Genomic DNA, 12,861 nt, shown 5'->3' with positions numbered 1-12,861 from the left:
TAAAACAAGAATGGTGTTCATTGGAGGACACCATGGAAGAAGCCACTGCTGTCCAAAAAAAACATTGCTGCACGTCTGAAGTTCACAAAAGAGCACCTGGATGTTCCACAGTGCTACTGGCAAAATATTCTGTGGACAGATGAAACTGAAGTTGAGTTGTTTGGAAGGAACACACAACAAACACTATGTGTGGAGAAAAAAAGGCACAGCACACCAACATTAAAACCTCATCCCAACTGTAAAATATGGTGGAGGGAGCATCATGGTTTTGGGCTGCTTTGCTGCCACAGGGCCTGGACAGCTTGGTATCATCGATGGAAAATTGAATTCCTAAGTTTATCAAGACATTTTGCAGGAGAATGTAAGGCTGTCTGCCAATTGAAACTCAACAGAAGTTGGGTGATGCAACAGGACAATGACCTAAAACACAGAAGTAAATCAACAACAAAATAGTTCAACAGAAAAAAATACACCTTCTGGAGTGACCCAGTCAGTCCTGACCTCAACCCGATTGAGATGCTGTGGCATGACCACAGGAGCAGTTCACACCAGACATCCCAAGAATATTGCTGAACTGAAACAGGTTTGTAAAGAGGAATGGTCCAAAATTCTTCCTGGCCGTTGTGCAGGTCTGATACGCAACTACAGATAACATTTGGTTGAGGTTATTGCTGCCAAAAAGGGTCAACCAGTTATTAAATCCAAGGGTTCACATTCTTTTTCCATCCTGCACTGTGAGTGTTTACACAGTGTGTTCAAAAAAGACATGAAAACGTTTAATTGTTTGTGTGTTATTAGTTTAAGCAGATTGTGTTTGTCTACTGTTGTGACTTAGAAGATTAGATCAAATTTTATGACCAATTCATGCAGAAATCCAGGTAATTCCAAAGGTTCACATATTTTTTCTTGCCACTGTAGTTACTTTTTGAACTATAACCAGTCACCCCCATTACAACTGCAGACACTTCCACGAATATGACTTGTTTAAAAACCATACATACTTTAAAACTGCTTTGCTGTAAATAGTAAAATAAAACATTTTACATTTAAGCTACCACAAAAAGAATTTTAAAGAGTTAAAGCAAGTCCCACAAATTGTACTTACTATTAAAAATTGTACTTACTAACAAACTTAAACTACCACCTTTTTTCAATGCTGACTTGAATGTCAGATTTTTTTCACAAACATACTACTGAATTTAAAAGTAATCCTAGTTTTTTTTAAGTATCTGTAATCTGATTACCATATTTTTGCAGGTAATGTAACTGATTACAGTTACCGTTTTTTGTAATCCCTTCCATGTTATCGTTTTTTGTTTTTTGTAATCCCTTGGTTACCATTTTTTGTAATCCCTTCCATGTTACATGTAATCCGTTACTCCCCATCCTTGACTACTGGCCACAACTCCTGACCACAACTACTAAACACAACTACTAAACACAACTACTGACTACAACTACTGACTACAACCACAACTTCTGACCACAACCACACAATTCCTGACCAGACAACTACTGAAAACAACGACTAACCATAACTAATGACCGCAACAACTGACCACAAAAACACAGCTACTGACCATAACTACTGAGAACAACTTCTGACAACTATTAACCAAACTACTGACAACAACTATTGAAAACAAAAACAAAACGACTAACCATAATTGCTGACCACCAAAACTACTGACCACATCTCCTGACAACAACTACTGCCCACAACCACACAACTACTGACCACAGTAGGATAAACTGAATAAAAGTAACCACAGGCAAAATCCTAAAGGGAAACCTGGTTCAGTCTGCTTTCCAACAGACACTGGGAGACTAATTCACTTTTCACCAGGACAATATCCTAAAACACTAAGCCAACTATACACTGGAGTGGTTTACCAAGATTACATTTAATGTTCCTTAGTTCCAGTTTTGATTAAACCGTGTTGAAAATCTCAGGGGTGTGAATACTTATATAAATGAGACATCTCACCTTGTCCAAAAGAGATTTAAATGGTTATCAAAACATCACACCAGGGAAAGCTTACACGAAACACAGCCCTTATCTTAAGTGTTTCTGAAATTCACCTTTCACCAGGACAATAACCTTAAACACTAGACCAAATATACACTGGAGTTGCTTACAAAGACAACATTGAATGTTCCTGAATGGCCTAGTTATAGTTTTGACTTAAAGAGAGATTTACACGCGTATCAAAATGCCACTCCAGGGTAAACCTACACGAAACACAGCCCTTATTTAAAGTTTTTCTAAAATTCCCTATGGGAAAAATGAATCGTGGAAAAACTATTGGAACCACTTCCTGTCCATGTTTGATATTCAGAATAATCCCAATGTCATATTTGTCAAAAAGACACACCTGGATTCAGAATTTGACCACTATGGACAAAACTCCAAATATGCATTAGAAATGGTCTGTATTCTCTAGAATACGTATATTGAAAACATGTCAAGTAAAGAGATCTCCTGATATGGACCCTGTTCGTCCAGTGATATGTTGTGTTTGTCCCGACCGTTAGTGAAATTGTTGTACCAGTTTAAATGGGAAGTACACTAATTTTTACATTTAGCTTTATTTCTACTCTTTCTGTTCTTGTAATTGATCTCCCAAACGTATATATATATATATATATATATATATATATATATAAACAGTGCATTCAGAAAGTTTTCAGACCCCTAGATTTTTCCGACATTTTGTTACGTTACAGCCTTATTCTAAAATTGATTAAATTGTTTTTTTCCCACCTCATCAGTCTACACACAATAACCCATAATGACAAAACAAAAAGTTTTTTTTTTAATTTGGGCAAATGTATAAAAAAAATATGAAATATCACATTTACATAAGTATCCAGACCCTTTACTTAGTACTTTGTTGAAGCACCTATGGCAGTCATTATTGCCTTGGATCATCTTGGGTATGACGCTACAAGCTTGGCACACCTGTATTTGGGGAGTTTCTCCCATTCGTCTCTGCAGATCCTCTCAAGCTCTGTCAGGTTGGATGGGGAGTGTCGCTGCACAGCTATTTTCAGGTCTCTCCAGAGATGTTTGATCGGGTTCAAGTCCAGGCTATGGCTGGGCCACTCAAGGACATTCAGAGACTTGTCTCGAAGCCATTCCTGCGTTGTCTTGGCTGTGTGCTTAGGGTCGTTGTCTTGTTGGAAGGTGAACCTTGGCCCCAGTCTGAGGTCCTGAGTGCTCTGGAGCAGGTTTTCATCAAGGATCTCTCTGTACTTTGCACCGTTCATCTTTCCCTCGATCCTGACTAGTCTCCCAGTCCCTGCCGGTGAAAAACATTGCAAAATGTTCAAAATGTACACCAATTGCTCATGTTGTAAGCTTGGTAAAGCTCGTGGCATTAGCCCTAATGAATGTCTCTTGGGTTGTGTGCTGCAGGGGTCCAATGCTAAATTCAACCTCATACTTGTTGGTCCTGGGCGGATGTTACGGGTGGTTCCCCAGACTGTGCTCAATGAGGCCCAGGTGACCATCTTAGTGGAGGACTCTGCTGCCATGGACTATGAGAAATTCCATTTCCTCACCTTCAAGGTCTGTCTGTCTGTCTGTCTGTGTTATAGTTGAGTCTTATGTCTCTACAAGATCCCACCACACTGCTATCTATTAATTATTCACACATCTGATACCAGTAATTGCTTGATAAACAAAATCAATAAAAATCAGAATCTACACAAGAGATTACATAGGGCGCTTTCACATATCCCCTTATGATTTGGATCCTGGGGCATTTGGTACCCTGAACTGTGCTATAAAGCATGTATGAAACACAAACTAATCTTGGCTGAAACGAATCTTGGACCTGCATGAGTAGTGGGTCTAAGATCCAGGACCAGAGTACCAGGTATTCTCACAAATGCTCCAGGAACCAAACAATTGTAGCCAATTTCATTTGTGAAAATGCTCATAGTTGTGAAATTCACGTGTGATGCATGTACTGTTTGTGGCTGAGTGGGATGATGAAGATCAATATTTTTGATGCGTACCAGTAAATGGGTGTGATTGGTCTATAGTGGTCCCTGCAGGATTTGCTCAAACCGGTGCGATTAGAATGTCTATTCATGATTGACACAACAGTCCGTTTTTGAGCTGGCCACACATTTTTTTCACAGAAACATTTTGCACAAACAGTCTTTACAACTGCATTTCCGAAATGTGAGCAGTTTTTTGGGGGATGTAGCTGTTCAGACATTCACAGAAGTAACAACAGCATTCTCATCCAAATCAAAAAATGTTGACCACCTTAGCCCTAGTGCTGACTGAGGAAAGAGTGAGCTAACACAAGCGGGCATATTTAGCTAACTCTCGGCTGACAGAATCCATAAAATGAATTAAATAATAGCAATTACTATTTACAATGTTACATCACGGGTGAGCTCATCAGTGATCGAAATAATTGAGTAAAACCTTTTCTAAAAGTCTAAAGTAATTTGATGGTAGCTAGAGTTTGTGCATGCTGCCATGTTTGTTTTTCTGTGTTAACCAAAAACAAGAAAATGTGACAAGATGAGTTGGGTCTGTTTGCAGTATGCATGTTGAGAAGAGGCATTTAGCTAACAAGCAATTAGCTTAGCATTAGCTCATCATATAGTACAACCGTTAAAAAAAAGTTTTTTAATACACATCACATGCGTCCATTACAATGTATTCAAGAATCAGAATGCAAACACAGCAAGATGGCGTCGGAGAAGAAGGCAGACATTTTACCTTCCCCCAACAGATTGTGTTTTTTGTACATAATGTTGCTGCTACCGTCTCTTATGACCGAAAATAACTTCTAGACATCAGGACTGCAATTCCTCACCACGGACTAGCAGAATCCCTTTTCTTCTTTCATGACTCTGACGAGCCCGAGGCGGAGGATATAAGGTTCCCTCGGCGACAGGATCAGAGCCCTGTGATCTGCGTGAAGAGGAGGCGGAGAAAGAGAGGCCAGAGAGCGGGCTGCCTGCTGAGAAGTCGGAGGTGATTGAATAAACCCCCACTTCCCTCAATTCTGCTAGCAAACATGCAATCTTTGGACAATACAAAGGACGAGTTATTGGGAAGATTAAACTAACAACGGGACATTAAAAACAGCAACATCTTATGCTTCACGGAGTCGTGGCTGAACAGCGACAACATCAACATACAGCTGGCTGGTTATACGATGTACCAGCAGGATAGAACAGCGGCGTCTGGTAAGACGAGGGGCGGCGGTCTATGTATTTTTGTAAACAACAGCTGGTGCACAATATCTAAGGAAGTCTCAAGCTATTGCTCACCTGAGGTAGAGTTTCTCATGATAAGCTGCAGACATCATTACCTACCGAGAGAGTTTATCTATATTCTTTGTAGCTGTTTATATACCACCACAGTCAGAGGCTGGTACTAAGATAGCATTGAATGAGCTGTATTCCACCATAAGCAAACAAGAAAACGTTCACCCAGAGGCGGCGCTCCTAGTAGCCGGGGACTTTAATGCAGGGAAACTTAAATCAGTTTTACCAAATTTCTATCAGCATATTAAATGTGCAATCAGAGGGAAAATAACACTGGACCACCAATACTCCACACACAGAGATGCATACAAAGCTCTCCCTCGCCCTCCATTTGTCAAATCTGACCATAATTCCATCCTCTTGATTCCTGCTTAGAATCAAAAGTGAAAGCAGGAAGGACCAGTGACAAGATCAATAAAAAAATGGTCAGATGAAGCAGATGCTAAGCTACAAGACTGTTTTGCTAGCACAGACTGGAATATGTTCCGGGATTCCTCCAATGGCATTGAGGAGTACACCACATCTGTCATTGGCTTCATCAATAATTGCACCGATGACGTCGTCCCCACAATGACTGTACGTACTGTGGTATCCCAGGAGATCTACCCCAGGGGATGGTAATAGAGGGGAGGTACGTGAGGCGACGTTGGCTCCCTCTGCTGGGAATATGGGAGCTGGGCACCCCGACAGACAGCTCTAAGTTGAGGTAATTAGAGAAAAGTGCCAACCAGCCGTGGAGGCCAAATAAAAGGAGCACGGTGGCACACCGTGGGAGAGAATGGGGAGAGACTGACACCAAGCCACAGTAGAGAAGAAGGACCGAGCTAAATCTAAGTGATTTTCTTTGTTATGTTTATTTTCTGTCTTAGAAAAGTTGTTTTTGTGGTCTAAAACCTCCCTGTCTCTGTGTCAATCTCTGCACGCTCAACCCAACACCCCACGGTTTACCACAGTACATACCCCAACCAGAAGCCATGGATTACAGGCAGCATCCACACTGAGCTAAAGGCTAGAGCTGCCGCTTTCAAGGAGCGGGACTCTAAACTGGAAGCTTATAAGAAATCCCACAATGCCCTACATATGCCCTCCAATGAACCATCAAACAGGCAAAGCATGAATACAGGACTAAGAACAAGTTGTACTACACCGGCTCTGACGCTCGTCAGATGTGGCAGGGCCTGCAAACCATTACAGAATACAAAGGGAAGCACAGCCGAGAGCTGCCCAGTGACACAAGCCTACTGGACGAGCTAAACTACTTCTATGCTCGCGTCGCGGCAAATAACAATGAAACATGCATGAGAGCACTAGCTGTGCCGCAAGACTGTGTGATCACCCTCTCTGCAGCCAATGTGAGTAAGAACTTTAGACAGGTCAACATTCACAAGGCCGCAGGGCCAGACAGATTACCAGGACGTGTACTGCGAGCATGCGTTGACCAACTAGCAAGTGTCTTCACTGACATTTTCAACTTCTCCCTATCCGACTCTGTAATAACAACATGTTTTAAGCAGACCACCATAGTGCCTGTGCCCAAGAACACTAAGGTAGGTGTATATATACACAGTGGGGAGAACAAGTATTTGATACACTGTCGACACTGCCGATTTTGCAGGTTTTCCTACTTACAAAGCATGTAGAGGTCTGTAATTTGTATCATAGGTATACTTCAACTGTGAGAGACGGAATCTAAAACAAAAATCCAGAAAATCACATTGTACGATTTTTAAGTAAATCATTTGCATTTTATTGCATGACGTAAGTATTTGATACATCAGAAAAGCAGAACTTAATATTTGGTACAGAAACCTTTGTTTGCAATTACAGAGATCATACATTTCCTGTAGTTCTTGACCAGGTTTGCACACACTGCAGCAGGGATTTTGGCCCACTCCTCCATACAGACCTTCTCCAGATCCTTCAGGTTTCAGGGCTGTCGCTGGGCAATACAGACTTTCAGCTCCCTCCAAAGATTTTCTATTGGGTTCAGGTCTGGAGACTGGCTAGGCCACTCCAGGACCTTGAGATGCTTCTTACGGAGCCACTCCTTAGTTGCCCTGGCTGTGTGTTTCGGGTCGTTGTCATGCTGGAAGACCCAGCCACGACCCATCTTCAATGCTCTGACTGAGGGAAGGAGGATGTTGGCCAAGATCTCACGATACATGGCCCCATCCATCCTCCCCTCAATACGGTGCAGTCGTCCTGTCCCCTTTGCAGAAAAGCATCCCCAAAGAATGAAGATTCCATCATCTTGCTTCACGATTAGGATGGTGTTCTTGGGGTTGTACTCACCCTTCTTCCTCCAAACATGGCAAGTGGAGTTTAGACCAAAAAGCTCTATTTTTGTCTCATCAGACCACATGACCTTCTCCCATTCCTCCTCTGGATCATCCAGATGATCATTGGCAAACTTCAGACAGGCCTGGACATGCGCTGGCTTGAGCAGGGGGACCTTGTGTGCGCTGCAGGATTTTAATCCATGACAGCGTAATGGGTTACTAATGGTTTTCTTTGAGACTGTGGTCCCAGCTCTCTTCAGGTCATTGACCAGGTCCTGCCGTGTAGTTCTGGGCTGATCCCTCACCTTCCTCATGATCATTGATGCCACACGAGGTGAGATCTTGCATGGAGCCCCAGATCGAGGGTGATTGACCGTCATCTTGAACTTCTTCCATTTTCTAATAATTGCGCCAACAGTTGTTGCCTTCTCACCAAGCTGCTTGCCTATTGTCCTGTAGCCCATCCCAGCCATGTGTAGGTCTACAATTTTATCCCTGATGTCCTTACACAGCTCTCTGGTCTTGGCCATTGTGGAGAGGTTGGAGTCTGTTTGATTGAGTGTGTGGGCAGGTGTCTTTTATACAGGTAACGAGTTCAAACAGGTGCAGTTAATACAGGTAATGAGTGGAGAACAGGAGGGTTCTTAAAGAAAAACTAACAGATCTGTGAGAGCCGGAATTCTTACTGGTTGGTAGGTGATCAAATACTTATGTCAGGCAATAAAATGTAAATGAATTACTTAAAAATCATACAATGTGATTTTCTGGATTTTTGTTTTAGATTCCGTCTCTCACAGTTGAAGTGTACCTATGATAAAAATTACAGACCTCTACATGCTTTGTAAGTAGGAAAACCTGCAAAATTGGCAGTGTATCAAATACTTGTTCTCCCCACTGTATATATACACTGCTCAAAAAAATAAAGGGAACTCTTAAACAACACAATGTAACTCCAAGTCAATCACACTTCTGTGAAATCAAACTGTCCACTTAGGAAGCAACACTGATTGACAATAAATGTCACATGCTGTTGTGCAAATGGAATAGACAACAGGTGGAAATTATAGGCAATTAGCAAGACACCCCGATAAAGGAGTGGTTCTGCAGGTGGGGACCACAGACCACTTCTCAGTTCCTATGCTTCCTGGCTGATGTTTTGGTCACTTTTGAATGCTGGCAGTGCTTTCACTCTAGTGGTATCATGAGACGGAGTCTACAACCCACACAAGTGGCTCAGGTAGTGCAGCTCATCCAGAATGGCACATCAATGCGAGCTGTGGCAAGAAGGTTTGCGTCAGCGTAGTGTCCAGAGCATGGAGGCGCTACCAGGAAACAGGCCAGTACATCAGCAGACGTGGAGGAGGCTGTAAGAGGGCAACAACCCAGAAGCAGGACCGCTACTTCTGCCTTTGTGCAAGGAGGAGCAGGAGAAGCACTGCCAGAGCCCTGCAAAATGACCTCCAGCAGGCCACAAATGTGCATGTGTCTGCTCAAACGGTCAGAAACAGACTCCATGAGGGTGGTATGAGGACCCGACGTCCACAGGTGGGGTTTGTGCTTACAGCCCAACACCGTGCAGGACGTTTGGCATTTGCCAGAGAACACCAAGATTGGCAAATTCGCCACTGGCGCCCTGTGCTCTTCACAGATGAAAGCAGGTTCACACTGACCACGTGACAGACGTGACAGAGTCTGGAGACGCCGTGGAGAACATTCTGCTGCCTGCAACATCCTCCAGCATGACCGGTTTGGCGGTGGGTCAGTCATGGTGTGGGGTGGCATTTCTTTCGGGGGCCGCACAGCCCTCCTTGTGTTCGCCAGAGGTAGCCTGACTGCCATTAGGTACCGAGATGAGATCCTCAGACCCCTTGTGAGACCATATGCTGGTGCGGTTGGCCCTGGGTTCCTCTTAATGCAAGACAATGCTAGACCTCATGTGGCTGGAGTGTGTCAGCAGTTCCTGCAAGAGGAAGGCATTGATGCTATGGACTGGCCCGCCCGTTCCCCAGACCTGAATCCAATTGAGCACATATATATATATATATTTCACACATACACACAAACGTTCTGAAAGGCCCCAGAGTCTGCAACACCACTAAACAAGGGGTACCACCAAGCAAGCGGCACCATGAAGACGAAGGAGCTCTCCAAACAGGTCAGGGACAAAGTTGTGGAGTAGTACAGATCAGTGTTGGGTTATAAAAAAATCTGAAACTTTGAACATCCCAGAGAGCAGTATTAAATCCATTATTAAAAAATTGAAAGAATATGGCACCACAACAAACCTGCCAAGAGAGGGCCGCCCACCAACACTCACGGACCATGCAAGGAGGGCATTGATCAGAGAGGCAACAAGGAGACCAAAGATAACCCTGAAGGAGCTGCAAAGCTCCACAGCAGAGATTGGAGTATCTGTCCATAGGACCACTTGAAACCGTACACTCCACAGAGCTGGGCTTTACGGAAGTGTGGCCAGAAAAAAGGCATTGCTTAAAGAGAAAAATAAGCAAACACGTTTGGTGTTCGCCAAAAGGCATGTGGGAGACTCCCCAAACACATGGAAGAAGGTACTCTGGTCAGGAAAACGCTATGTCTGGCACAATCCCAACACCTCTCATCACCCCGAGAACACCATCCTGTGGGGATGTTTTTCATCGGCAGGGACTGGGAAACTGGTCAGAATTGAAGGAATGATGGATGCCACTAAATACACGTTTCTTGAGGGAAACCTAATTCAGTCTTCCAGAATTTTGAGACTTGGTAGGAATGTTGTGTAAATCAAATGACACAAACCCCCCAAAAAATACATTTTAATTCCAGGTTGTAAGGCAACAAAATAGGAAAAATGCCACAGGGGGTGAATAGTTATGCAAGGCACTGTGTATTCTGTTTTACTCATTTCATATGTATATACTGTATTCAACTGTATTTTAGTCAATGCCACTACACATTGCTCGTCCAAAAATGTATATATTTCTTAACTCCATTCTTTTACTTTTATATTTGTTTGTATTGTGAATTGTTAGCTACTACTGCACTGTTGGAGCTAGGAACACAAGCATTTCGCTACTCTCGCAATAACATCTGCTAAATATTTGTATGCAACCAATACAATTGTATTTGATTTTATTAGATTTTCTCCAGTGGGTAGGCTATTGGAAGGGGATAACAGCATATACCCTAATCACCCTCACTGATCATCGATCTGTAAAGCAATGGTCCAGTCGTAGTGCACCATGCACCAGGCTCCAGGTCCTAACTGTCACTTTTGTTCTGCGCTCCATAATATTACATTTCCCAAGTTGGGATCAATAAAGTACGTTTCTACTCTAAACAAATCCAATATTATTTGTCACATGTGCCGAAAACAACAGGTAGACCTTACAGTGAAATGCTCACTTACAAGCCCTTATCTAACAATGCAGTTTTAAGAAAAATACCTAAAAAAGTAAGAAATAAAAGTAACAAATAATTAAAGAGCAGCAGTAAAATAAATATATATAGGCTATATATAGGGGGTACCGGTACAGAGTCAATGTACGGGGGCACCGGTTAGTCAAGGTAATTGAGGTAATATGTACATGTAGGTGGAGTTATTAAAGCGACTATGCATAGATAATAACAGAGAGCAGCAGCAGCAGCATAAAAGGGGGGCAATGCAAATAGTCTGGGTAGCAATTTGATTAGATGTTCAGTAGTCTTATGGCTTGGGAGTAGAAGCTGTTTAGAAGCCTCTTGGACCTAGACTTGGCGCTTCGGTACCACTTGGCATGCGGTAGCAGAGAGAACAGTCTATGACTAGGTTGGCTGGAGTCTTTGACAATTTTTAGGGCATTCCTCTGACACCGCCTGGTATAGAGGTCCTGGATTGCAGGAAGCTTGGCCCTAGTGATGTACTGGGCCGTACGCACTACACTCTGTAGTGCCTTGCGGTCGGAGGCCAAGCAATTGCTATACCAGGCAGTGATGCAACCAGTCAGGATGTTCTCGATACCAAAACGTTTCACTCTCCTGGGGGAGAAATAGGTTTTGTCGTGCCCTCTTCATGATTGTCTTGGTGTGCTTGGACCATGTTAGTTTGTTGGTGATGTGGACACCAAGCAACTTGAAGCTCTCAACCTGCTCCAGTACAGCCCCGTAGATGAGAATGGGGATGTGCCCGGTCCTCCTTTTCTTGTAGTCCACAATCATCTCCTTTGTCTTGATCACGTTGAGGGAGATGTTGTTGTCCTTGCACCACATGGTCAGGTATCTGACCTCCTACCTATAGGCTGTCATGTTGTTGTGGGTGATCAGGCATACGACTGTTGTGTCATCGGCAAATGTAATGATGGTGTTGGAGTCGTGTCTGGCCGTGCAGTCATGAGTGAACAGGGAGTACAGGAGGGGACTGAGCACATACCCCTGAGGGGCCCCCGTGCTGAGGATCAGCGTGGCTGATGTGTTGTTACCTACCCTTACCACCTGGGGGCAGGCAGTCTAGAATTCCATGATCCAGTTGCAGAGGAGGTGTTTAGTCCCAGGGTCCTTGGCGTATTGATCAGCTTTGAGGGCACTATGGTGTTGAACTCTGAGCTGTAGTCAATGAATAGCGTTTTCACATAGGTGTTCCTTTTGTCCAGGTGTGAAAGGCAGTGTGGAGTGCAATAGAGATTGCATGATCTGTTGGGGCGGTATGCAAATTGGAGTGGATCTAGGGTTTCTGGGATGATGGTGTTGATGTGAGCCATGAACAGCCTTTCAAAGCACTTTATGGCTACAGACATGAGTGCTACGGGTCAGTAGTCATTTAGGCAGGTAACCATAGTGTAATTGGGCACAGGGACTATGGTGGTCTGCTTGAAACATGTTGGTATTACAGACTCAGACAGGGAAAGATTGAAAATGAAAATGGCCTTGTGAATGTTGACCTGTTTAAAGTCCTTACTCACATCGGCTGAGTAGAGCGTGATCACACAGTCATCCGGAACAGCTGGAGCTCTCATGCCTTTCAGTGTTACTTGCCTCGAAGCGAACATAGAAGTAATTTAGCTCGTCTGGTAGGCGATTGTCACTGTGCAGCTCTCAGCTGAGATTCCCTTTGTATTCTGTAATAGTTTGCAAGTCCTGCCACATCCAAGTTTCGGAGCCAGTGTAGTACGATTCGATCTTAGTCCTGCCTGTTTGATGGTTTGTCGGAGGGCATAGCGGGATTTCTGATAAGCTTCCGGTTTAGAGTCCCTCTTCTTGAAAACGGCAGCTCTAACCTTTAGCTCAGTGCAGATGTTGCCTGTAATCCATGGCT

At 43.5% G+C, this 12,861-nt stretch overlaps 1 protein-coding gene across 1 annotated transcript in view; it reads left to right on the top strand.

The window, feature by feature from the left end:
• Positions 1 to 12,861, top strand: part of LOC115201004 (cadherin-related family member 1) — a 122,651-nt gene that overhangs the window by 62,063 nt on the left and 47,727 nt on the right. The window contains exon 13 of the mRNA XM_029764188.1: positions 3,419 to 3,571. Within this exon, the coding sequence (XP_029620048.1) occupies positions 3,419 to 3,571 (153 nt within the window). The remainder of the gene's footprint in view (positions 1 to 3,418; positions 3,572 to 12,861) is intronic.

This window comes from Salmo trutta, chromosome 10, assembly GCF_901001165.1.
Source record: "Salmo trutta chromosome 10, fSalTru1.1, whole genome shotgun sequence".
Taxonomy (NCBI): Eukaryota; Metazoa; Chordata; class Actinopteri; order Salmoniformes; family Salmonidae; genus Salmo; species Salmo trutta.
Note: the sequence above shows the minus strand (reverse complement) of the source record. Positions and strands in the feature narration are given on the sequence as shown.